Consider the following 27,265-nt stretch of genomic DNA (forward strand, 5'->3'; position numbering starts at 1 on the left):
GGAAACTCTATACAAAGTTGTTTTAAGTTGGAACCAACTAAACAGCATTTACCAAACTTGTTATTAGTTGAACTGAGATGCATCATGAAACCATGACCCAAACCAAGAGCAGTGTAGTATCTTAGAACAGGTGCTGGAGAAAGCAGCTGTATCTTCTCCCCTCATTTAATTTACTCAGGTAAATTCTGACCCCCTCCATCGTCCCACAAGGAGCTCTGGTAGCGTAGTGGTTACGAGTTATGCTGCTAAATTCAAAGTCAACAGTTCAAAACTTCCAGCCATTTTATGGCTTTCTGCTCCCACAAAGATTTACAGCCTCAGAAACACCATGCAGGGTCGCTCTGAGTAGGAACGGACTCCACGGCACACCACCACGCCACACATCCCCTGTCCTGCTTTAATCCCAACATCTCGCTTTCTCTTTAGCTCCCTCAAACCAGTGGTTCTCAAACGTTGGCATAACCTGAATGCTAGATTTAATCCATCTGGGTGGAGCCTCAGGACCAGCAGGTTTTTAGAGCTCCTCCCACAGCACTAGTAGTGGGTTTAGAAGCTCTAGTCTAGAGATGGAGAACAGGCCACGTCAGCCGAAACCCTGGCAAACAGCCCTGCTTGTGCCACCTACCTTTCCCTTCATTTGCTCTGGAATTGGTGTTGAACCAAACGCAGGTCCCCGGCCCATTAGTCAAACCTGGCTGGGTGGCTAAGTGTGCTCTGGTTTGCTAAACACAGGTTTGATGGGCTGTTCTGCCTAGATTGTCAGATCAATTGGACACATGTGTGAATGCTTCTTACTCTCCCCAGGGGCTCCGAGGGTCCCATCAGCAACAAAGGGCTGAGCTCTCTTTCCCTGGCATTTGTTTGTTCTCGGGAAGCCCAGAGCTCACTGGCATGGTTGACGTTCACTGTGCCCAGCAGCAGGGGGAAAGTACGATGTAGCCACCAGAATGAGGGAATCCTCTGGGAACAGAGGCAGTGGGCAGGTGCTGGACAACAGAAGCTCATGGCGCAGTTGTCCCAGTGGTAGGGTCCAGGAACCTGCATTTTAACATGGTGAGGGAGGCAGTTCTGCATACTTGGGAATGAGGACCTCCGATCTATTGAGCTAGGTGGGAGCTGGGTCCCTCATGTCTCTCACCACCTGCAGTTTTGATGCCAATCTCAGGGTCATATTTTTCCCCAGGACAAGGACTACTCTGCTTCTCCAAGGTCACCAGTTAAAAGGGTAAGTAGCCCTGAAGGACTCTGGACAGCTCCTACATTGTGACCTTCAGGACCAGGCTGGCTGAGGGGAGAGGCTTTTCAGCTGGAAGTAGGGTGCAATCCAATGTAACCTGGTGCTAACTGAGAGGCAGCAGTAGTTTCAACAGTTGAAGCAGGTGTCGGGTCTAGGGAATGTGGTTCCAGAGGCCTTGGGATGCCTGGCTTCCAGCTTGGAGCCTTACTATTGAGTGCCAGTCTCCCTCCCTCTAACTCTCCCCTTTTCCCCACAATCAGCACTGACTGCATCACATCAAGGAAGCATTCCAGGAGTCAATTCTTTTTTCTCCAAACATATTTATCACTTTTCTCAATACATCTTTGAGCACCTTTGCCAACAATTCTCAGGAATGTATAGAATACCCACCCTGTGCCCCTTAACTCCTCTAGGCCTTAGACACAAGGCCCCTCACAGCTTGGGCAATGGCGTCCTTGTCAATGCCAAACATCTTCAGCAACTCAGTTGGCTTCCCGCTTCTTGGTACCTGGCTGACAGCAAGGCGGGTAACCGTGATGCCAGGCTCACCCACGACAGCAGTGCATATGGCCTCACCTATGCCACCTGGACAAACCAAAGGAGGTGGGTCACGTGAACATGGTAGGTTCCCAGAGCTGATGGATGGCCCCCAGTCATTTAAGCCAGTCTCTGAGTTTATACCCTAAGCTGAAGATAGCAAAGATTTCACACATACCATCTTCCTCCACAACCAGTCAGAACAGACACTACTAATCAATCACAGCACTTGAAAAAAATAAGCCCAAATGTGACTTCTAAATAGTTTTTAACATGTTCTCTGAGTAACCATCAATGAATTTGCATTTGCACTTGACTCTAAAGTCTAAGTTCATCTATTCTCCTAGGGCCTTCCAGGAAGGCAAATTTCTAGAGCGCAGCTTTGCAAAAGGCTTGTAAAAGGCTGCAATTCAGTGTTTGATTCCACAACAGCCTTAAACTCTATGTGTCAGGGACACATTCCACCTCTTCTATTCTTAGCAGCAAGACTGAGATCTTCCTGACTGCTTGACTGGGGCCATTCCAGCAGCTAAGGGTGCATGGTGTCACCAGGGCAGGCTGAAACTTGCTCTAAGGCACAGCTCAGGGTTCTCTGGTCCAGTCACCCTCTTGGGGCTCGGATCATGAGAGCTATGTCCAGACCCCATGGCACCCAGCCCTCCCCTGACTTATGCCTATCTACCCCCAGCTCTCGGCTCCAGGTCCCGATTGATTACCTTCGTAATAATGGTCCTCCACTGTGAGGATCCTGCCCTTGGTGGCGCGGGCGCTGTCGAGAATGAGACTTTTATCCAGGGGCTTGATGGTGAATGGGTCCACCACGCGGATGTTGATCTTCTCTGTGAGGGGAGAATCATGGCGGTTTGGCTCAGGGGAGCAGGCCCTTTTGTCAGCCCTTCCCTTGTGACCACTATGGATCTCTTGCCCAGTACCAGCTGCCAACACCTGAAAGCTAGGGCCACAAGGTCACGTTTATGTCATCCTCCTGACAATCCCTAGCAAACTGTACAGATGGGGAGAGTGAGGCACAATACTGATGATACCACAACCTCCGTGGTGGGTATCTCAAGTCACTCTAGGGCCCTGACAGGGTCTGTGGCCACTGCAGCCCCTGGACTTGGCACCATGCTAGCCACACAGTAAGCACTCAAAGGGTGGTTTCTACTGCTACTAAGTCAGCTTCTTCAGATCCCCCTGTTCACCTTTCTTCAGCAGTTCGGCAGCAGCCAGAGCCTCATGCAGGGTAACCCCAGCTCCAATCACGGTCACCTGGTCATCCTTGCTCTTCAAGACCACCTGGGAGAGACATAGAGGCCAGTGAGGCTCTGGGGACTGTTGGCAAGGGCCGACACTGGCTGCGGGGTCCCTGGGCCATGAAGTACACTGACCTTGGCTTGTCCAACCTGGAAATCCTCATTGTTGTTGTAGATGATGGCGTTTTCTGGGCGACTGGTCCGGATGAAGCAGATGCCCTATGGCAGGAACACAGAAACTGAGGATAACAGTCTTCCAGAGGGGCTGCCCCATCCCACTGTGCAAACCTCTTCACCTCATTTTGCCCTGAGCAAACTGTATCTCCCAGTGAGTCTGCCAGCCTCAGGATGACAAGTGGGGCTCCAGTCCTAGTTGGGGCTACTCCCCCAAAGTGCATCAGCCTGCCCCATGTCCTCAAGCAGAGAAATGGAAACCAGCACACTCTCCTCTAAGGCTGAACTGCTGTTCTTGATCTGCTAAGCTCATTCTTTCTGCTGCAGAAAGCCCATCACAGGGAGGACAAAGAGGTGTCAACTGCTAGATTGGCAGAGGCTAGCAAGACTCTCAGTGGGGAAGAGTGTGAGGATGGGTTAGCAGTAGGTCAGATGGCAGGCTGAGTGGTGTGTATTTAGCCTTTCCTCGAGGCTACATGAGTACCAGGGCAAGGCAGGAAACACCACTCCGGGGAGGAACTGCTGGTCTCTCTGTCTCCCTCGAGAAAGACTTAGCTGCAAGCAACAGCTGTAACTGACCAACCTTCGTATTGGCTGCTAATTCCACTGCCTTCTCTGTGGAAACTCCATCACTTGGGTAAAAGACAGTCGACATGGGGACTGACCGGAACATGGCCAAATCTTCCAGGGCCATCTGAGAGGGCCCATCTTCCCCTGTGATGTGGGAAAGGATAAGCTGAAATAAAATGTTCCTATCCACAGAATGGAATCCTGGCCCTCCCCTCACCCACTCCTGGTCCATAAGGATGAGGGAAGTTACAGGTGTAAATGTCCCAGGCCCAGCTAGACTCACCGATGGAGACACCGCAGTGGGAACCACAGAGGTTGATGTTGCTTTCAGAGATGGCCGCCATGCGGATCTGGTCAAAGGCCCTCGTGAAGAAGGCTGCGAAAGTGCTGCAGAAGGGCACCGTCCGGTTGCGTGTGGCACAGCCCACAGCGATGCTCACCTGGGGGCACAAAGGGGCAAGGTGGCCAGGGAGCTCAGCACCTCTCGAGGCTACCTGAGGCATGTGTGTGTCAGGAGAACTGTGCTCCACAAGCCTTTCAATGGCTGATTTTTCTAAAGCAGATCACCACGTATTTCATCTGAGTGCTTTGGGTGGACTCAAATCTCTGACCTTCTGATTAGAAGCTAGCTGAATGTGTTAACCATTTGCACAACACAAAGACTCCCAGTAAGTTTCCTGTTGTTGCTCTCAAGTGCCATCAAATCAGTTCTGACACATAGGGACACTGGATAGGGTTTCTGAGGGTTTGAACTGCTGACTTTGTGGTTAAGCAGGCCAGTATTGTAGGCTTAAAATTCTTCATTCTCCTCCACCCAAAGCCAGTGGTTTCAGGACTCTGCAATCTGTTTCCTAACACCAAACTCCCTCGACTTGTAAGAACTCCCTCAAAATGTTCTTCAGCATGTACATGTAGCAAAAGAGTCACCTGATCATCCCATCACTACAATAAAGGCATCTGATGACACTTTCCTGATAAAAATTCAACAAAATAGAAACAGAAGGGAAATTTCTCACCAAAATTAAGGACATGTGTGCAAAACCAACACCCAAAATCATTCTTAATGAAGAAAGACCGGGAGCATTCCCCTTGAGACAGGGAACAAAACAAGGATGCCGTGAATCACCACTAGCTGGAGTAGGAAGGCCTGAAAGGGAAGTAGCACACATCCAAATGGTAAGGGAAGACATGATCCTATATAGAGAAAATTCCAGACACAAAGAAGTCACTGGAACTAACGGAAGGATTCAGCAAAGTGGCAAGATACAAGATCAGCACACAAGAATCAGTTGGGTCCTCTAAAGAGAACTCTGAAAGGAAAATCCAGTAAACAATACCATTTGTAACAGCCTCCAAAAGGATAAAATACCCAGAAATAAACTGAACTACACAAGGAAAACTATAAAAATACCACTTCAAGAAATGACACAAATGTATAACAATTGTTAAATGGAAACCTAATTTGTTATGTAAATGGTCATCTAACACAAAGCGTTTTTTGTGTTGTTTTTTTTTTAAAAGTTCTCTCTCTAAGGTATTCTTCTGGGGAAACCTTTCATCAAGCAATGAGCAAACCCTTATGTAGCTGACTCAAGTTTGGTTCCTGGTGGTTTATCCTTCCTGGCCTCCCCTCTCTCCCATCTTCTCTCCACTCCCAAACCCTGCTCGCTCCGGGATTTGAAAGCAGCAACCTCACTGAGGCTCCAGGCCCCAAATCCCTCCCCAAAAACATAGCCATCTGTTTCAAATCTGCAGGCTCCTCCCCTGCCACCTGGGGGGGTCCCCCGACACCTGCACCTGGCAGTTTAGTCTGGACTCACCCTACTGTGGGCAAGGCTGGAGGAAAAATTGTGGACTTGTTAAGAGTCGGGTGCCACCACAGGGAGGAAGCTCCCTGTCCCTAGGGGCCTAGTAAGCCCTGTGGTCTTTTTGTTCAGGAGATGGGATATTATGAAATACAGGACAAAGCATCTTTCCTTATTTCACCATCTCAGTTACTGACAAGGGAGAGCTGCTCCCCAACCATAAACAGGTCAGAGGCCCAAGTGTTTTCTCTTCTATATCCCTCTGGACAGTAGGTGGGTCCTTGTTTATAAAGCCATTCAGCAGAGCCTCCTCCTGTGCTCACCCTTCTACCTAGAAGCACCCCCGAGATCTTAGTTGCCACCGTCCCAAGTCTGCAGGCTGCAACTCCTGTGTACCTGTGGCTCTACTCATCTCCCCATATGTACGTTTACCAGGAAAACTGCACTTGGCTACAACACTCCCACCCACTATGACTACTCGAGGCCAAGGGTCAATGCCATTGCTGGTCTCCCAAGGCTGGCCAGGTAGGCATATGGCACTGCCAATGTGGCTACCCAAAGGACTTCAGCCCTCTGCCTGTACCCACCCTTACCCCTGCCCACCCTGATGACACCCACCATGTTCTGCTCAGCGATGTAGCACTCAATGAAGCGGTCTGGGTGCTCCTTTTTGAAGAGGTCTGAGAAGGTGGAATTCTTGGTGTCCCCATCCAGGGCAATGACGCGGTCACTGCCATGGCCCAACTTGGCCAGGGCCTGTCCATAGGCCTTGCGGGTGGCTATCTGCAGAGGGGAGAGACTAAGGATGCTGCTGCCACCTCCAGCAGAAACCTTAACAGCCTCTGGGAGCCCACAGCATTTAGGGAAGACCAGAAACAGGACAAAAAAAGAATCCCAACACCACAAAGTCCTGTCAAGATATTCATTTCCATTGGTTATAAGTAAGAATTCTACAGTGGATGTCTTGGGAATTCCTGAGGGGCCTTGTCCTGGCCCAGCTATGAGCTGTCTGAGCTTCAACAGATGTTACAACAGCACCAACATTCCCAGTCCCTGTGACAGAAGTCTGTGAGAAACTGAGGGCCTGGGAGTCAGATCTCCTGACAGACAGTTGTATCTATGTGTTCACATGGGGTGCAGGACTCAGGAATCTGGGGTTTTGATCCCAATTCTGTCCATAGCTTGCTGTGTAACTCTGGACAAGTCCTTTGCCCTCTCTGAGCCTCTACCTCAAAGGTAAATAATTCCAGAGCTGGCTGTCCCCATGAGGGAGAGCTGGCAGGAGCAATACCTCGGGGACCCCCTCCTCACCCTGTACCCTAAGTGAATCACCACCTCCCATCTCAGGGGAGGTCAAAGCTCAAAGCCCCTTATCCCATCCACTTCAGGAGATCATGACCCCAGCGCCTTGGGAAGCCAAAGACCTGTGGCCACCCTACCCCTAGTTAGCCCAGGAAGTTGTACCTTGTCCCCAACTTTGTAGCTGGGTGGGGTGGGCATGCGGATGTTGGTGATGTCCACAGATGGGGCGTCCTCCTGCGGGGGCGTTGCCAGGATCTTCTTCTTGCTCTGGATCAGACTGTAGATTTCTTGGATGGTCTGATCCGCCATGTTTTTGGGGAGGGGTTTCCCATGCCAAGACTCCTTATCTTCTACCCCTGCAGGTACAACACAGGAGGGCAAAGGACAAGTCAGAGGGAAACTTCTCGAAGGGCCAGGAAGGTGTTCCTGGGGGCTGGCTCTCCACCCGAGTCCAAATCCTGCCTCAGCCACAATGACCACTGAGCTGCCTGAGTAACTCACTTCACCTTGCTGAGCCTGTGTTCTCCCTCATTTGCAGGGTTATGGGAGGATCTGAGATAAGGACAGGGTCTGTCTGACACATAGACAGCCATTCAACTCAAGTTCCCATTGGCTTTTCTATCCCTCAAGGCAGCCTCTCTCACCTCCCACAATCCTTAACTAGATGCCATCACTGAGTCAATTCTAGCTCATGGCAACACCATGTGTGTCACAGTAGAACTCAGGGTTCTATAGGACTTTCAGTGGTTGATTTCCAAGAAGTCAATGACCAGGCCTTTCTTCCAGGACAACACTGTGTAGACTCAAACCCCTAGCCTTTCCATAGCAGCCAAGCATGTTACATATACGCGCCACCCAGAGACTCCCTAACAGCACTAGAGTGTAGCCGCTCTAAGCATGCCCTGCATACAAACAAGCACAGAGCCCCAAAGGCAGGGAACATGGCATCTCCTGTTCTCCATTCCCTAGAGCCCAATAAGGCAGCCAAGGCACAATGAGCAGAGACCTCTGATCTCAGGAAATCCCTCCAACTTCTTTCCAGTCAGCTCAGTCCTAGTACCAGGGAGGAAGGTGGGGAGGTCCATGCAATGCTGACCTGAAATCCCTCGGCCTTTGTAGGTCTTGGCAATGATGGCTGTTGGCTGGTGCTTAGCTTGGCCGAAGGCCTTGCACAACTCCTCCACACTGTGCCCGTCCACGATAACAGCATGCCAGCTGGGGACAGAAAGGTGAAGAATGGCATTGTGAAGGCACAGCTGGAAGAGGCAATGCCAGGGGACCTGAGGGAGCATCCCAGGCAAGGTCTAACTTGGCATCTGAGGGTCGGCCCTCACTCAATCCCATAGCTTGTGATCGGAATAGAGCTGGAGGCATTCGGTGGCCCAACCAACGCTTTTCTGTTTCTGATGTGGGTTTTCGTTTTCCTTTCTGTCTCTTTTCATATTATTTCACTTCCTCTCAGAGAAAGGATTTTTCTTCTTTCCTAGATTAACCAATTGTTAGGTTTAGTTCCTAAATTTAGTTATTTTATTCTTGATCTACTAATCTCCTATTGTAAGCTGTTTTTGGGACAATGTAGTGGGTTTGGGATCTGTATGCTATTATAGTCTTGATGACCCTTTTGGCCAGATTTTTATTTAGGGTGTAGTGCTACAACTTTCATGGGTTATGGGTTGCTAAACATCTTAAGAGAAGAATTGCTGGGAAAGGGGACTTGTTCTGCTTAAAGTGATCCTTTTTGGGACTGTCCTTGAAGTATTAATAATAAAAAACAACAGCTAATATATACTGAGTATGTACACTGTATGTACAAAGCACTCTAACACTCATTAAACCCATTTAAGCACTGCGGAAGTGCATCCAGAATGCTCCTTGGAGGCCCAGATGGCCAAACTTCGTCTCTCATACTTTGGACATATTGTCAGGAGGGACCAGTCACTGGAGAAGGATATCATGTTTGGTAGGGTGGAGGGTCAGAGAAACAGGAAGACCCCCAACGAGATGGATTGGCCAAGTGGCAGCATCGATGGACTCAAGCGTGGCAACACTAGTGAGGTTGGCCCAGGATCGGGCAGTATTTCAGTCTTCTGTGCAGTCTTCGGTACCAACTCGATGGCACCTAACAACAGCTTCAGAAGGAGTCCTGATGCGGTGCTGTAGGATCAGCACCTAACTGTGAACTAGAAGGTTGGCAGTTCGAACCCACCATCCGTTACTCGGAAATCCTATACAGGGTCACTATGAGTCAGAACTAAGTCGATGACACTAAACAACAACAGTTACAGCAGCTAGGCTTTGTCATTGATACCATTTTACAGATAAATCAAAGGAGACTGATGGTCAAGTTACTTGCCCAAGACTGCAAAGCTAGTAACTGGTAGAACTTAACTTCAGGGAACCTTGCCCCAGAAGCATTGTCAAGGTTCTACTCCAAGTCCCCAGCTCAATGAGCTCTCAGGAGGTCCTTGAGTTCCTGTGGGCTTCAGTTTCCTCATCCTCTCCCTTTTAAAGGATGGTCAGAGTCAGCTGTGTAATTTCAGGCCTCAATCCAAACACTAAGGGTGGCCTTGAAGGCCTCAGGCCCTCAAAGTCCCATCACAACTCCAGCCAGTCTCACCTCCTTGGCCAAGTTAGCCATCAAGTGATGTTCAAATCTCTCAATCACTACAGGTCCGTTAGTGTCACTGAGCAAGTCAAAAGCTTGAAAGCAGAATCACACCTGTGTGACTCCACCTTCCTTACACAGGAGCAAAGTGAGGGTACGTGAGACAGAGCTATGTAGTAGCTCTGAGAACTATCATGCCACACAGCCATGGTTTACCTGAATCAAGAAACTCACTTAACTGGGCCTCAGTGCACAATTCCATGGTGGTGGCCTGAGCTACTACTTTCTAAAGTCCCCAGCTGCTCCATCTCTCCATATCATTGTCTCTGCCTCCATCTCTGGCATCACTGCTTCTCTAGGTGGGTCCCGCTCTCTGTTCTCCCTTGATGGTCCCAGGGACCTCCGCTCCTAGACTACAAAGTTAATCACTCCCCTCCTTGCTATAAAACATCTGCCTTTACATTTCCAACCCTCACAATCAGTCCTGATAACAATTATCCACTATTGTATCACAAGAGACCTATCTGCATTTCCTTTCATCAGCCCTGCCTAGACATATTAGATACTACTCAGTGGAGATTCTACCTTCCTCCATGCCTTCTGGATCTAGGTTCCCTCTTGAAAGCTTGTAAGCCAGTTACTTCTTACTTTTGTAGCACTTCCACCCCCCATTTTGGGTAGCCAATGTCCAAGTTGGCTACTCTGTGTATGGAGGGGGTGGGAATGATCCTTGATGTAAAGATTTGTTCCTCCTTTTGAGCTATTGCATCCATAGGTGTAGGTTAAGTTAATCAAATTGTATCAAATTACTCTTTTTTTCCTCGTCTTTCTTCTTCTAGTTGAGCTCTGATCATCCAGTCATTGAAGCCAGGTCAAGTGGGTATTATCTGCAAGTGTGGGTGTTCTTGTGCATGTGCCCTCTCTTCTTATTAGCTGGATGCTTCCCTCTCCACTCTAGTCCTCTGTGGTTATGTCACTGACTCTGGGCCCAAGAGTCCGCAGGTCTTGCCACACTGCTGGCCAACCAGGTCTCCACCTGGGTTCACAGGAGTCTATTGAATGTTGTAGAGCTTAGCTCACAGCTTCATTGCTGTTTTTCCTTCACTTCCCCTTACCAGTGATGAACGTGGTCACCAATCAGAGTGTGTACTCTCATTGAGTCTTAGTCTTGGAAGGGGGTTTGCTCATAGGGGACCCGACCACTTGCCTTGATGTATCCTGGGCGAGCAACTTGCTTGTGCTTGTAGTAATCAGTTGGTCTGCCTATACTGTTTTGTATTTTTCCTGTCGGTCTTTCTTTAGAGAAGTATCTTGTGTTCTCCTAGCTGCTCCAGGCTGGTCTGCTTGTCCTTTCAAGTGGAAATTTCCCACCTCTGAAGATTCTGGATGCTGTTCAGAATTCCACCTATGGTCTTATGTAATATACAGGTTCCATAGGAAGCCTCCTTCACTGGGCACGGTGTAGCCCCATTTTAGGTATTCTAATCAGTTACAGGCAAAAAATGGACTTACAAGCTTTCTATGGTGATATTTCTGGCTATTCCTTTCTCTCCCCCTCCAGTGTCTATTTTATAATGGTATGCCAGGGAAACCAAGATTCAAAAGACAGCCAAGACATCTTAACAGTATTTCCCCCCTTTTCCCCATTCCAACCATGTCTTAATCCCTGTATCCCAGAGCCCTGTTGTTCTAAGCTTGTGCATACATCATTATTTACCTCTGTCCCCCTTAGCCCATGCAAACCTGCCTAATTGTTCTCCCATCTGCTTTGTTCTTCCAATACCCTCCCCCCTTTTGTATATTGTCTCCCTCCCTAGCACCCAAACTCTCCTGTGTCTATTCCCTGCCCTTCCTCTCCCTCCCCTCACCCCACCCCCCACATCCAAGCACCCAGGAAAGTGAGCTACTCCTTTTAAGTACAAACAGCCAAGGTCTGAATTAATGAATCAAAAAGTCTGAGGCTTAAGCTTCAGCTTCAGCTTGTGCATCATGCTCACCCCAGCCTTGTACATACCCAAAGGCCTCGCAGCGCTTCTGGTAGATGTCCACCTGGTGCTGCAGTGGGGCTGGGTCACTCTGGCCCAAGCGGTTGATATCAAGAATGGCAACCAGGTTGTCCAGCTTGTAGATGCCGGCAAAGGCCATGGCCTCCCACACAGAGCCCTCTGACAGCTCTCCATCTCCCAGCATGCAGTAGACGCGGTAGCTGTGGGCAGACAGGGCAGGGCTGAGGCGGGTCCCTCTCACCTGGGCCCACTGTGTTCCCAGCCCCATCCTTTCAAAAGGTCTGCTCATTGGGCAAGAGGAGCGGATACACAAAAACATGAAGGACAGACAGCATTTACACAACAGGGGTAGCAGTGTGTTCAAATATCTGCTGCCTATCCCAAGTCCACTCAAGAAAGCGGCCCTGGCTTCTGAGAAACAGCTCTGAATTAATGTGGATATGGTCAATAAACAAAATAAGAGAAGCGGGAATTGCAAGGACAAGAGGATAGTGAGGAAGAGTGGGTGAAAGAGCAAGCTCCTTGCACTGTGCCTGCAGCAAGGGGCGGGGCCACTTCTCTCCCCAGCCACCCAGGAACCAGGAGTGTCGGACGGGGCAGAGGAAAGAGGCTCTGAAGCCCACATCTGCTTGGAGGAGAAGAGCCCCCAGGGGACAGAGGCCTAGAGCAGTGGCTTCCAGGTGGTGAATGAACACTACTAATGAAGGAACTTCAAGGCCAAGGTCACTGGGGCAATCAGATGCTTCACAGACTGGCTTTCCCCAAGGCTCCAAAGCTGGCTCCCATTCCAATAACTAAGGCTGGGTCTGGCACTTTCCTTACTCTTTATTCCCATAGGTCAAAGACAAGCATGCTCTTTCTAAAGGCAGTGTGACATGGTAAAAATAAATGAGCTCAGGATAAATCACACAGTGAGTAAACAATGGAGTGCTTGGGTGGTGCAAACAGTTAATACACTCAGTTACTAACTGAAACGCTGGAGGTTCAAGTCTAACCAGAGGTGTCTCTTACAGGAGCCCTGGAAGAAAGGTCTGGTGATCTACTTTTAAGAAGAAACTACCACTGAAAATTCTAAGGATCATAGTTCTAATATGACACACATGGTGTTTGACTTGACTCAGGCAACTTGTTTGTTGTTGTTAACATTCTGGAAGTGGCTGAGCTGGAATACAACCATAGTTTGATTGCCCAACTGCTGCTCTGTCTAGGAATGCAGGTATGGAGAGGAGCAGGCAGGCCTGAGGACCCTCCTTTTCCCTATCTGGTGTCTAGCTGCTTGGCTCTAAGAAGCTCAAAGGGAAAGAGCTGTCCTCCTGCTGACCGGGATGCAGGTTCAGTAGTCTAGTAGTAGTAGTCCCTTGTAGCAGGGAACAGGAGGGAGAGATCGGGCACTTTCCATTCTGTGGTTACCACCAGGCCAGGTCAGAGGTCTAGGATGCCTGGCCAGGAAAAAGCCCCAAGGTCCACACTCCACAGGCTGTCAGACCCAGGATTATCTGAAACTGGAGGGGCTCTGGGCTGGGGCAGCGCCTGCAGGGAATGTAATTTCCCCCAAGAAAGATTGGCTGTCTTCCCAACTCCACACCCAGTTCCGGGAAAGTGAGGCTGGGCTGAGTGCAGAGTAGGGTCTCAGAGTAAGCTCAGGTCACGAGAGCATCCTGTGAGTCCTGAGGAATGCTCTGACCCAGGGAAGGAGTTGTGAACAGGAAGTGCCCCCTCACAGAAGTCTGGCTAACCTTCAGACTCTTGTTCCTTGGAGCTGTTAAGATTTTATGGCGGAGAGGCTGCAAATGCCCACAGTCATGAAGAGAAAAATTAGCTGCTGTTGGGTCATTTCTCATTGGCACCAGTAGAATTATACTCCATAAGGTTTTCGTTGCTAAAGTTGAAGAAGAAAATCAAGACTTTCTTCGAAGGTGCTTCTGGGTAACTAGAACCTCCAACCTTTTAGTTAGCAGCTAAATGCATGGGACAATTTTGTTCCACTCAGGTACTGCCCAGATGAAGAGAAGGAACCCTAAATAGAGGTTTGCTGTAGAACTGTTTGGAAACCACCTAAATTCCCAACAGAGAACTGGCTAAATGAGTTACAGTATGCCTGTAAAACTGAACATTTGCTGATCTGCTCTGTAAACCTTCACTCAATTCACAATGAACAGTTAAAATGAAAACAAAATCCCAAAATGTTATGCAATCATTAAAAAAAAAAAGTTAATGTTACAGGGAATATGGTTTGACAGAATGTTCAGGTGTTTTTTAGAAGAATACAAAATTGTATATTATGATTACAAGTCTGTAAATTGTTTTTTAGGTAAAATATGAAGGATATAGAATACACTGTTAGTGAGATTTAATTAATGTTGGGAGGAGGTTAAAAATAAGGGAAATGTTCATTCTTTTTAGTATCTTTTTGTATTTTACAAATGTGTAGGTAGGTGTTTTGCAATTAGAAATATGTATATATTTTAAAAGAAACATGAAAAGGAGGCACTGGGCACTGTCCTTGGTTGATGGTTGGGTGTGATGGTGATGTTCTATCAAGGCACCACCACCCAGGTGCCTGGCCCAGTTGATAATCCCCTGTATCACCATCTCTAACTACCCTGGCCCCAAGCCATGCTGGCTGCTGGGAACCCAGCTAAACTCCTCCTTATACTAGCTTGTTCCATTATGTGCGGATCAGGAAGTGACCCTTCACAGGGAATGATTAACTCCTATCTCTGGTTCTGTGCCATATAAAATGCTCCTCTACACACATCCCATTCTTGTGCTTTTCTCTCTTCGCTTCACAGTGAACCACTTTTTTTTTTTAATGTTTTATTGTGAATTATATGATAGTTTACATGAGAGAACTTTAGTTTTACATTCATTCCATCGTATATCATTTCATTGCCATGGTTCCAATCCCCTCCATGCATCATCAACCAACCAAAGGGCACAGTGAACCACTTTTGAGTGTAGCTGAGCACATCTCAAAGCTCAGCCAGGGGGCAAGAGAGAGAGAGTGCTCGATGATGCTGCCAGGTCATGCTGGCCTGGGCGGGTCCAGCAGTACCTGCACACAGTACGTGCTCCCTTCTTCCTGCAGCCACCTATCCTTGGAGGATCTGGTCACCTCTAGGACAGCCTGGCTCTGGCCCAAAGAGAATTACATGTAGACAGCAGGGAAGCTGCCTGCTGCTGGGAGGGCGCTGGAGCTCCTTGTCCACTGGGTGCCCTGCTCTCACATTCTGTGGACCTGGCTCCAAAGACTCTCCACCTCTAGGAAGTGTCCCACCCTCAGGGTCCCCTATACCTCCGATGCTTCCTTCACATCCTCACAGAGCAATCAAACTCGGCTCTGAACAATCCTGCCCCAACCACAGCCAGACAACCCAGGCAGACAACAACTAACAGGTAAAGCCTGATAAAGCATGTAAGCACAGATTCTGCCCACCCTAACAGAGAAAGGAAGGAATCATTCCAGTTTACCTTGCTCTGATCTCCAGATTTCTATATAAAATATTATTTGTAAAGTCTGTAAATGGACTAAGTGGTTTGTTTTCTAACATGGAACTCTTTCCCCTACACCTGCAGGACAGATCTGGCCACACTTCCCTCAGTAGGGTTCTTCTACAAACCACCTGATGCAGAAGCAGCAGACCTCTCTGGTCAAGCTACTCACCCCCGCCCCCCCTACAGATTCAATCTCTTAAAACACTTGTTTCTTCTTTCCTGACTGCCTGAAGGAGGTGGCTCAGGGATGTCCTAAATCCTCTAAAACACATAGCCTTCATTTCATAAAATAGGGCTGACATTTAGCCATACATGAGAAGGGGAAAGCCTTCTAAGACTTTCGAGGTCTGGCAAAACAGCACAGTCAGGAGCACGAGATCTAGGTGCCCACCAGAGACTATCACGGGACCTCAGCAAGTCCTTTAACTCCTGTGAGTGTGTTTCCTCATCTGGAAAAGGGCTGGTCATGTACCAGCATCAGTGGGGTCTCTTAAGGACAAAGCAGGCCACACATGCCTGTTTCTCAGTCCCAGCTGAGGTGAGAGGAGGTGTCTGGGATCACAGTTAAAGGGGTCACTGGGGACTCCTTTCAAAACTATCTACAGTGGGCATGGGGAAGGTTTTACCTGGCTTTGTCGAAGTACTTGCCAGTGTAGGCCATTCCGCAAGCAGCGCCCAGACCCTGGCCCAGGGAGCCAGTGGCCACATCGGTGAAAGCTTGTTTCTGTCACAACAGAGGGCAACAGTTACTCACAGGGGAGAGAGGGAGCAGTGTGTTTCCCTACTCACCTCCTGGGCCCTGGTCTTGCCATCTATCAAAGCCAGAACCCTATCCAGATCAGGGTGCAGGCTCTGGGGGAAGTGAGACCTGAGGAAGGCTCTGAGGATGTTGAGTTCTCATTCTCATATCACAGCTATTGTGGTATTTATTAATGGTGAGTTCAAATCCCAACTCTGTCCATTAGCAAACTGTGTGATCTCAGACTGGGACTTGAGCTTTTCTGAGTTTGTTTCTTTAACTGTAAACAGAGTCCACACTGCCCACCTCACAGAATGCCTAGCAAAACTACCATAAAACCTAGTGGGTGCGAAGGTGGATGACGGTTTTGTTTTGTAACCCAGAACTCCAAACATTCACAGCAACACCAGCTGCCACCTGAAGAGCAAATGGACACCTTCCTTATGGGGTCATTGGTGTCCTGCTACAACCCCCACATTGACTCCTTGATGACTTCTTGAGCTTGTCTAAGTGGTCAGAGAGGCCCTGTGGGGAAGGGATGCTGGGTGGTTGGTGCTTGGGAAGAGGCTTCTTTAATGGTGACCCAGAACACCCTTGTCTGGGACCTCAAAAGGCCCTGTCCTTCAACACCAGCTCGGGTTAAATTCAACATGCCCTAAAACAGGTCTTTCCTTCCTAACCTCCACGCCCTTCTCCGCCTTTCAACACCTTCAGCTTCTCACCAGGCACCCCCTCCCCTCCCCAAAGCCTTGGGAAACAGGAAGTGTCAACAGAGCCCATGGCCCCATGGTGGGGTGCACTCACCGGGACGGGGTGTCCATCCAAGTCGGAGCTGATCTTCCGCAGGTTCAGCAGCTCTGCCTCGGGCAGGAAGCCAGCTTCTGCCCAGACTGCATACAGGATGGGAGCTGCATGGCCCTGCAGGGGACAGAGGGTGAAAAGCAGGGGTCAGACAAGGAGCGGATACCAGGGGCTGTTCCCACTGTACACCGAAACTCAGGGCTCAGCAGAGCTGGCTGGTCAGGGTATCTGTTTCAGGGGAGGAAGCAAGTGAAATCCTCTTGGTTTTCAGCCCAAAATTCCCACAGCCAAGGCCAGGCCGCACTAGGACAGGTGCAGAGGGGCACAGCTGGGATGGTGGGTAAGGTCCAAAGCCTAGCCGGCAGGCGGCCACACTAATCCGTGGTTTCTGGCATGTTAAGGACTTGGACAGGCTTCTAAGTTTTAATGCCCCAAGAGACCAGAAGCCACAGAGCCAGGCCTGGGTACAGGTGGCTTTCGGGGCACCAGGAGGCCATGCAGCACAGTTTATGGCTGTGAGTCTTAGATGGGAGGAGGTGGAGGGCAGGGGTGCCATCCACCCAAGACCTGCTGCAGTGGACCACCACTTCTCAAGGAAGCCGTGACCTTAAAGAGTATTGGTAACGACATAGCAAGACACATGTGGAAGTCACAAAGTAGGGACCCAGTCCTGGATTCGAGTTCTAACCCTGACTGACCCCACCCCACCCCATTCCTCTGGGTTACGGGCTAGTGAACATACCTGAGCTTCAAGGACAAGAAAGTCATGTATGGAGTTTAACTCAGGTTAAGCTCCTCGGCATGGCACTGAAGGGAGGGGCTAGCATTGGGGTGGGGTCCTTCAGGTCACTTGCTGCTAGCACCTTCTCTAGCTCCCAGGGCCCACAGTTAGTGGTGGGCTGGCTGGGTTCTTACCTTGGAGAGCACGAAGCGGTCGTTGTGAGGGTTGCGGGGGTCCTGGGCCTTGTAGCGCATAGTGTGGAAAAAGAGGACAGACATGATCTCCGCGGCACTGCAGCATGACGTGGGGTGGCTACAACCCAGAAAGAAGAGGATATGTGCATCATGGTCCTGCTCCCGGCCTGCAGCCTCACCTCAGCCCCCACACAGAGGCTGCCTAGAAAGGGCACAGGGACTCCAGGAAGCCACTGCTGGTGGCCTGGGGTCTGGGCCAGCTGCTAAGTCCTGTGGACTGTCATACTCTCCACCCTCCTAAGGATCACCAGCCCAGAATCTGAGAATCATGGAATGGAAACATCAGGAGCAAGAAGGAAAGAGGGGTCCAGGAAAGACAGCACACCTAGGCCTGACTGAGAGCAAGGAAGCTCCCTAGACCCAGCCTGAGGTCAGAGGGTGGAAGGTGGCTACAGTCCCATTTCCACCTCACAGCTCCCAGGAGTCTCAGGACTCAGTGAGCGGGGGAAGGGGCTCGGGCTGACTAGGTCTCTGACAATGAGTTACTACTTCCCAGTGGGGCTGCCCCCAGCATTGTCCACTTGTGAGCAGCCCCTGGGGGTGCTGTACCTCAGGGCCATGGAGCAGGCTGTGAAGGACTGGGCTCACAGAATCATAGCTCCCAGCAGCCACAGCACACAGGATTATAGACTGAAAATCTGGCCTTTCAACTTTCCAATAGCATTACTGGCCTTTTGAGGACTGGTGTAGCCACTTGGAAATATGCTTTTGTGCAGAATGTAAAAATCAGAGCACACAATCCCACCTTCTACATAGGCTACAACCATGTAAAAATAAAAATCCAGAGCATGAACATGCCCCTCTGTAACTGGCATAATGGGGCTGGGCTCCCCACTCTTTCTTAGCCTGTTGCTCTAATAATAATCACATAATCAGCTGTCTGAATGGCTACTGGGCAAAGGAATCAATAACAGAAAATGCAAACATTGTACTTTATAGGTGAGATGCTTTCAGGTCTCTTAGGACCCACTTGAGAGATTAACCCAACTCTTGGCCCTTGGAACGGGAGCCAGAGGTTGGACATACTAGAGCATGATGTCATTCCTGGCTAAACCCTAGTCCTCTGGTCCTCGTGGCTTTGTTACGATGTCTGTCTTGGGGCTGAAACTCAGCCCTCTGCCGCAGCTAACCCTATTCTCCTTGAGGCCCTTCACAATGAAACAAGCCCATCACTAAACCCAAGGACACATGCAACACATCTGGAGTTGGGTACCTCCCTGCTCCTCCCTCCAGCTGGCGTCCCTACCAGGTTAGGGGTAAGTCACGCCCAATGCAGACGTGTTAGTGGAGAAATCCAGAGAACTGTCCATGCTGGTTTAGTACACACATTCTTGGCACACAATCATCTCAATCTCATACTTAACTTTTCTATGAATTCCTGGTCACTGGAAAAAGACACTACACCTGAAAGAGGGAGGCAAGGAAACATAAACGAGGACCCTTTTTCGGACCCATGTCCCCAGTGCGAAGCTTCACTTGATTTGGAGAACATCCCAGTCAGTACTGGTCATTCCTGCCTTTGAGGACAGCCCTGTCCCTGAGTGACCAGTTTTTCTAAAGTCATCCCCACTATGAAGAAAGGTAGGGGGAAATGCAGGTGCACAGTGGGTCAGCTTCTCCAAGGATACAAGAGGAAGACAGGTGCTAGGGCTCTACCTGTCCCTTTCACTTCGGAGTGACATTCCCACTGGGAAGGGATCAGGAGAAATGGTGTACCAGAGCGGGAAGGGAAAAGGTCACCCATGGAGAGAGATCAGAAGTTGAAAAGTAGAACACTTTCTCCAAACCCAAGGAAAACAGACAATATGGATTGTGCTACTCAAGAGCAAAGTGACCTCTTTGAGGCTGAGCTTCTCCACTTGTAATGGGGGATCCAGCGAGATAATGTATGTGAAGAGCCCGGGCCCCCATGCTTTAGAACCAACACCAAACCTGTGCCTCCAGCTCCTCATCAGAAGGGGGCTGTGATCCCCTTACGGGCCATGGGCAGGTGAGAGGGAAGAATAGAGATAAGACTATAAATGGTAAAGTGCTGAGCACAAAGGGCAAATTATTTTGGTGCCCAAAGCGCACTGAGCCTGTAGCTTCTGAGCCTGACCTGTAGTGTCCCGTGTGTGTGTATGTGTGCGCATACAGGGATGTAGATTGTACCAGGTGACAATGTCAGAGGGACTAACACAAAAATGACTGTCAATAAAAGTTTGTGTGCAGTGTTTCAGCAGAAATTATTTTAAATAAAAAGATCCCTAGAGTTAGAACAACAAAAATAATTTTCGTAAGGCCAGCTTACACACATCAGTATAGTGACAGGGTTAAACCTCTATGTGGATTTATTTCTTGAATCTCCTAAGGAGTCCTATAGGATAAGCACTGGGCTGCTAACCACAAGGTTGGCAGTTCAAACCTACCAACTGCTCCTTGCAAACATACAGCACTTAACAACTTAAATGTGCTCCGGTCAGAGCTGTCATTGTTACCCAATTGCAATGATGCTTCGAATCACATGGTTTTGTCTGCATGCACTATTGTAAGTTCAATTTAAAGGTATCATTTTAATTTTGCTAGTGTGGCTTAAGCACTGGGCTTCTAACGGCAATGTAGGTGGTTCAAACCGACAAGCCAATCCACGGGAGAAAGATGAGGCTTTCCTCATGATGATTTACCATCTCAGAAACCGAAAGGAGCAGGTAAACTCTGTCCTATAAGGTAGGTGTAAGAAACAACTCAACAATAGTGTCTCATGGTGGTGGTGCTGGTGGTTGTGTGCCGTTGAGTCTGTTCTGACTCATAGCAACTCTATATAGGTTTCAAACCCAAAGCTAGTTACCAGTTACCAATCCAATACAGTGCTACACCAGGGCTCCTGATAGTGGTGCATTTTATTTATTACTATTATGATGTTGTTGTTATATTATTATATATATTGAGAGCATTGGTGGCACTGTAAGGTAAGCACTGAACTGCTAACCACAAAGTTGGCAGTTTGAGCCCACCAGTCAAACTTACTTCTCAGAGAAAGATGAGGCTGAAGCTTTCGTTTCCATAAAGATTTACAGCCTTGAAAACCCTATACAGGTGTCACTATGAGTTGGGACCAACTCAAAGGCACGTTAGCAATTCTGATGTTATACTGTCATGAGAAGCTTAACATCCATGATACACTGAGGATGAAGCAGGGTGTTATACAATCTGGGCATTGGCCATATCAGAATCTAGTCCTGCTTTTTCTTTAGCATCTCAAATAAGCTCCATGCCTTAGCAGTGCTGGTCCATGAGCTAATAAGAGGGATTCATTTTTTGTGTTTGGTCCTTATACCAAGTCATGAATTATTTCTGATATAGATCTTATCTGATCTAGCTAGGTCCCTCTCACATTTTTGCTAGCCTTGTAGCTTTTAGTGGGGCAGTTCTGTAGTAGTTTGGTCATTTTTTGTTTGTTTGTTTCTGAGTATCCTCATGATCATCCAATGCAACATGCCTAAATCATGAGCAATAAATAGCATTCACTGATTTTTCACCTTTGTATTGAGTGATTGATCTCTTTGCGTCTTAGCTTCCTCACTGTAAAAATGGAGGAAATAATAAAACCTAGCTGAGTGAGGTGATGAGTTTGTAAAGAGCTTGTCAGAATGCATAGTAAATAGCAATTGCTCAGAAAACATTTTATCTTATTAGTATTAGAAACCGAGTCTAACCTTTTCCTCATTTTGAGGATGGCACCACTAAAGACCATAGAGGAGAAAAGACTTGCCCAAGGTCACACAGCCCATCAGCAGCAGAGCTAGGGCAAAAGTAAAATGATAGAAAAACTAGAGAACGGATACCAACAAAACGTGGTATATAGCCATACAACAGGCTACCCATTCATGCTACAACATAAATAGCTCTTAGGCACAATATGCTAAGTAAAAAAAAAAGCCAGATGCAAAAGATGTCATTTTGTAGGATTCTATTTATAGGACATGTCCAGAAAAGGTATATCTATAGAGACAGAAAGTAGGTTAGTTGTTGCCTGGAATTGGGAAAAGAATGGGAAATGACTGCAAATGGGCACCAGGGATCTTTCTAGGAGTGATAGAAATGTCCTTGGGTCTTATAAACAGCTACTAATCAACAGGTTGGTGTTTTAAACCAACCTAGAGGCACCTGGGAAGAAAGTCCTAGCGATCCATTTCTGAAAAACCAACCACTGAAAATCCTATGAAGCGCCGTTCTACTCTGACACACTTGGGGTCATCTGAGTCAGAATCTACAACAACTTTTTTGAGTTTCAAAACTGGATAATAGTATGGAATATTCAATAAGATATATCCTACACACAGCATTACAAATTTACTAAACATCATTGTAACTTTATGGTATTCAAACTACAGTCTTAAGAAGCTGTAGTAGTTTAACACTTTAATAATTTTAAACGAGGAAAAAGTGCTAAGTAAGATAGCCCGAGAGAGGAAGTTCTCTAGATGACCACACTTCCCTGACCAGTTGTGCAGCCTTCAGAGATCACATCCAAGCCATGAATGTAGCCACATCTAAGCAACAAGCCCCAACAGTGTGTAGCTCCATCAGTCAGACACATTTGCTGATAGAAATCACCCCAGCGACCCAATCCCCACAGTTCAGGGTATAGAGCAGTCTGCCCGAGAACCCAGCTCTGTAGGGTCCCTGGCCCTCTGGAAGGTGTCTGGGCCTGACAGAGATTGTTCTGGCCACCCAGGACAGAGAACTGAGGTCTGTGGCAATCAGAGTTCCTGATTTCTTAGACCCAAGCTCCTGCGGATAGTAGGTGTACCTTGTTGTTAGGTTGTCATCAATTTGGTACCGACATAGTGACTCTATGCACAACAGAACAAAACACCACCCGATCCTTTACCAAGGTGTACCTTAGCAGAGGCAAAGTCTACTAGTCAGAGAGAAGTCAGAGTCCACAGGAAGCTATTGAACATCTCCCTCAGACTCTATCCAAGGGTGAGGGCGCCAGCACCTCATACCCACATTCCCAGCTTCAACAAACATTGACCATAATAAAAACTTAAAAAAAAAAAAGGATTGACCATCAACCTTGCTGAGTTCAGAGGTCACTGCAGGGCAGCCAGGTGTCTCTAAACTGAGCTGAGAAAACACTATTGCTGGGTCAATCTCAATGGGTTTCATTCTTGCCTCATTCTGGAACAGGCCAGAAGGGGAATCAGGGCCCCAAGGTAGCCTGAATGGAGAAGCAGGTCCCTGGCAGCTATTCTCAGACCAGAGAAGCCAGAGACTTGAAGGGGCCACCTGAGCCCTCAGCCAAAGTCTCCCTGAATTCCAGAGCTGGGTAGCAGGGAGAAGTCCCACACTTCCACATCTCATGGACACCAGGATGGAACCTGGTGTCCTGCTCACTCTGCCTCCCACCCCACGCCTGATGGACCTCCTTGGAAAAGGTTTGAAAACCACCTACCTATGAACTTCCTGGAAAAGGAAGAGCTTTAACAACATGGCCACAGCTGCTCCAAGCAAAGCCAGGGTCTCCTTGTGCCCAACAGCCAGGTCTGAACGAAAGCCACCCAGCAATCCCCAAAGCAAGGCTGTGGGTTACAGGAGAAGGCTCCACCTGTCATTTAGAACACTGGCACAGAACTGCCCAGGGATTCAGATGGCATTCTCACATAATACATGAACTGTTTGGAGACTGCTACTGTCTAGCCCCAGTAAACGAGAACTGAGAACTCTTTACTACCAGCCTCAACATCTAGGCCATCGGGTTTCATTTTTCATTTCCAGCATGGGTTGGACCATTGCCAATGTCCCCTCAGCACGTGGGAAGAGATGGCCCCAGAGGAGTTCTGGCCACTGTGGGTGCTGCCGTAACAAAGAGCCCTTTGTGAAGGTTTGCCCCTCCACCTCCAGGCCCAGTTCCCCTGACAGAAGCCAGTGTCCTCCTGCTGGGGAGGACATGTAACCTGCCATTGCATAGGAAGGTCTGTTGCACATGGGGACAGGGATAGAAAAGCTCTTGAGAAACCTATAGCCTGAGTCTTAAATGATAGAGTGTCCAAGTACGGCCTGAGTGACTTTCAGAGATGTGACTAAAGTCTGTTTCACCACCATGGTCATAAGCTCAGAGAAGAGAGCAGTCTGACAGGGCTCCTTAATACATGTTTGACGAAAAGGGTGATGACAGTCCAGATTAGACCAGAGCCTTGGGACTTTAGCCTTCACTCAGTTGAATGGAATCCCACTGCAATGCAAGCATATCAAAAAAACTTAACCACAAACCTTTTGGTTAGTAGTTGAGCAAATGACCATTTTCACCACCCAGACACTTCAAGTGACGGAATAAAAACCAAGATCCAAATTCATTGCCATCAAATCGATTCCAATGCATAGTGATTCTACAGGACAGAGTAGAACTGCCCATGGGGTTTCCAACGCTGTAAATCTTGACCAAATCAGACTGCCGTATCCTTCTTTCATGGGGCAGCTGGTAGGTTTAGAATATTGATCTTTCAGTTAGCAACCAAGTGCTTAAACCATTGCATTACCAAGAACTGGCCTCAAAACACATATCCTTAGAAACCTGCTCTTAATCACAACTCTCCCTTACTTTTTATATACATACATACACTCTTAGCACACACTTTTCACAACTTCTCTTGTGACAGAGACTATATAGCAATATTACTTCCTTCTGAAAAATGTTTCCTTCAAGCATGTCTTGGTTACATCGTTTACACACCTAAGAGGTTTTCCCCCTACCCCTACCCTCACAGAGGAAACACTGTATTTTATACAAGCTTTTCTTTTCACAAATGGATACTTTTTGAGTTTGGTGAGTTCTCCCTAAGGTGTTACAATGTAAACACGGCTATAACAAACATACAGCATCTTTTTTTGAGTGGCAATGTGAGCTTCAACTACCTAACCCCCCACCCCCGCAATCTGCCTGTAGCTGTACATGTGATTTTCTTTCTCAGCTTTTCCTTTCCAATCATCCACCCCACCCCGCAGTCTTCATGGTCTAGTGTAAATGCCACTTTGTTCTACCCAATAAGACTGCAAAAATAATCTGAGTCCTTCAGAAGGCAATCTGGTACAGCCATCAATTATCAGCTTGGAAAAGTCGCCTAACACACTAGTTAAGTGTGTTAAGTGCCACAGAGTTGGTTCCGACCCATAGTGACCTTGTATAGGGTTTCCAAGGAATGGCTGATAAGCTTGAACCACCAACCCTGCAGTTCAAACCGACTTTGCATTCCAGGACATTAACCCACAATGCCACATAACATGTGAAAATAGAATTTCTCTTATAGGATTATTCTATGCATTTGTGAGATATTAACATGTATTGACAAAAAAAGGATTATCTGTGTCACATGAGGAACATTTACCTGTAATTGTATGTCTTATTATCTTGCTCACAAAATGCTCACACATGGAATATGATTTAATTGGGCAGCTGCTGTGTCCTTCTAGCTGCTAGATCTTCATGCTTGACAGATAACAGTACATAGTAGGGCTCAATAGGGTCCTACAGGGTGACTGCCCCTGAAATGACCATAAAAATCCAACTGAACAGTGCTGGTGCTGGGTATGTGGCCCTACTGTGTGCCAGACTGACAGAAGGAAACCCTATGACTGAGCCAGGTGCCTGCCTGGGCCATGGGTACCCAACACAGTGGGTAGAACTGATCTACACCAGAAAGAGACAATGGGTACTAAGTGTGCATAGGGGTGTGCAAGGGTGGATGGGAAATGGCCTCTAGCCAGGAGGGATTTAATTCTTTCTTAGAAAGGGCATCTTAATGGCACAAAGGGTGGATGTGTACCTAACCTGCATAGCAGTAAGAGACTGACTTAATAACTTTCTTGAGTTGTTAAGTGTTGATGAGTCAGTTCCAACTCATAGTGACTCTGCATAGGGTTTCTGAAGCTTTAAATTTTAAGGAAGCAGAAAACCTCATCTTTCTTCTGCAGAGCGGCTGGCAAGTTTGAATCTCGAACTTTGTGGTTCGCAGTCCAGGGTTTATTGTGTGGAGCCAAGCCAGAAGTCAAAGTCTTGACTTTGTTTTACTTGACTTCCAAGATCCTAGGAAACTTGATCAAGCCACACGTCCCCCAGCCCCCACACTTTAGTTTTAATAATCAGTGTATGTACCCACTACCAAGGTCGCATGCAGGGTCCCAAGTGGTGGTGTTATGTGCCATGGAGTCAGTTCCAACTCAGAGCAACCCTGTACAGGCTTTCTGAGGCTGTAAATCTTTATGGGAGCAGAAAGCCTCATCTTTCTCCCGCGGAACAGCTGGTAGTTTCGAACTGCTGACCGTGAGATCAGCAGCCCGATTCATAACTACTAGGCTACCAGAGCTCTTTAGGGTTCCAAGCAGAGCACTGAATCCTCAACCACCCCGCGGTAGGTGCTATTTTTGTCTGTATTTTACAGAGCAGATACAGACTTTGAAGTCACTCACGGCTGACTCTGTCAACCATCCTACTGGACACATTCGGATGTGTGAAGGACTTCTGTTCTTATCACTGTCGCTGCTAATGCCCACCTTTGGAAGAGGATCTTTGGGATCAGCAACAGCCTTTCTCCACCTTAGGAGCCAAGAAGCCTGGGAGGAGTGGGGCGGTTCTTGGAGGATGGGAGTTCCCGCCCGGTGGGGAAAGTACACCTGGCGCCTAGCCCAGGACTTCATTCCCACCCCAGGGCCTAAAACTGGTATTTCCTTCACCTCCTTCTATTCCCCTAATTCAGATCTCAGGCCTCTCAGTTACACAGGATTCTGTATCCACGTGACCACCTTAAAGGGCGACAGCAAGTTGAAGTGGTTAAAGGGGAAGAAGATCCACATTTCCCAGCTGTGAGCCAGAAATCCTTCAGATCACCTGGGTTCAGATCCCTGCTTTATGTGTCCTTAGGCAAGTAACTTAAACTCTGAGCCTCCTTTACTCATCTGTAAAGCGGATGTTATTTAGTCGCTCAGTGGTTGAACGCTTGCCTGCTAACTAACTCAAAGGTTGGTGGTTCTTACTCAATGGCCGCTCGCCGGGTGAACGATCTAACAGTCTGTTTCCGTAAAGATTTTAAAGCTTTGAAAACCCTATGGGGACAGTTCTACTCTTTCCTACAGAGTCGTGTGTCGTAATCTACGCAACGGCTACGAGGTTTTCTTTTGTTTTTTCCAAAGGCGGAATCTTATCCGTAGTGCCAGCACAAGGTTGTGAGGTAAATTAAGAGAGCCGAGCACGGAGAGAACACTACAGAGGGCGTGCGCAATAATGGTGGCCTTCTGAACAAGGTTGGAGAAGGGGGCTTTGCGATGGAGCCCAATATTTCATGCTACCGTGCAGCAAATAGCCGGAGTCCTCAGACAGAGGTAAAGCGGGCCTGAATCGCACCGAGGCTCGCGAGCCAAGCCCTAGGCAGTCGGCGCGGGAGAGGGCGGCGCAGCGGAAGGGGCCCAGCTAGGCGCGCGTACCGGCTGGCGCACGGCCCGCGCCTCCGCCATCTGACCGCGCCCCCAGAGCCTTCCTCGTGGTGACATTGTGCAGCCCTACCCGGAGCCGGAGCGCTCGGTGCAACTGCGGCCACTGGAAGCGGCTCCTCTATCCCTGCCTGGGCCCGCCCGAGCCGGGCGCCTCCTCCCCAGCTTCGTTCCCGACTCACCCGGAGCCCGCCGCCGTGGTGGCCTGGATGGAGCTAATACGCAGTCGGTTGGCCGTGTCCTTCAGGGCCTGCAGCTTCTGCTGGTCGGGTTTGTGATAAGCCTCCATGGTGCGGCC

At 48.5% G+C, this 27,265-nt stretch overlaps 1 protein-coding gene across 4 annotated transcripts; it reads right to left on the minus strand.

Moving 5' to 3' along the window:
- Positions 1-1,527: 1,527 nt before the first annotated feature.
- TKT (transketolase) lies at positions 1,528-27,265 on the minus strand. Of its 4 annotated transcripts, XM_006876038.1 has the most exons (15): positions 27,150-27,256; positions 17,440-17,557; positions 16,528-16,641; positions 15,611-15,708; positions 12,964-12,966; positions 11,498-11,710; positions 7,975-8,093; positions 7,041-7,234; positions 6,195-6,359; positions 4,055-4,211; positions 3,785-3,915; positions 3,163-3,246; positions 2,977-3,070; positions 2,491-2,613; positions 1,541-1,822 (listed from the first exon to the last, which is right to left on the minus strand). In XM_006876038.1, exons 1-15 carry the CDS (start codon positions 27,254-27,256, stop codon positions 1,647-1,649), a joined length of 1,896 nt encoding a protein of 631 aa, XP_006876100.1. In that variant the 3' UTR covers positions 1,541-1,646. The 4 variants fall into 4 exon arrangements, with proteins under 4 accessions (XP_006876101.1, XP_006876100.1, XP_006876103.1 ...); XM_006876039.1 differs by lacking the exon at positions 12,964-12,966 and having other exon boundaries at positions 1,528-1,822; positions 11,498-11,689; positions 27,150-27,265; XM_006876041.1 differs by lacking the exons at positions 12,964-12,966; positions 16,528-16,641 and adding an exon at positions 26,539-26,541 and having other exon boundaries at positions 11,498-11,689; positions 17,440-17,536; positions 27,150-27,235.

This window comes from Chrysochloris asiatica, unplaced genomic scaffold, assembly GCF_000296735.1.
Source record: "Chrysochloris asiatica unplaced genomic scaffold, ChrAsi1.0 scaffold00350, whole genome shotgun sequence".
Taxonomy (NCBI): domain Eukaryota; kingdom Metazoa; phylum Chordata; class Mammalia; order Afrosoricida; family Chrysochloridae; genus Chrysochloris; species Chrysochloris asiatica.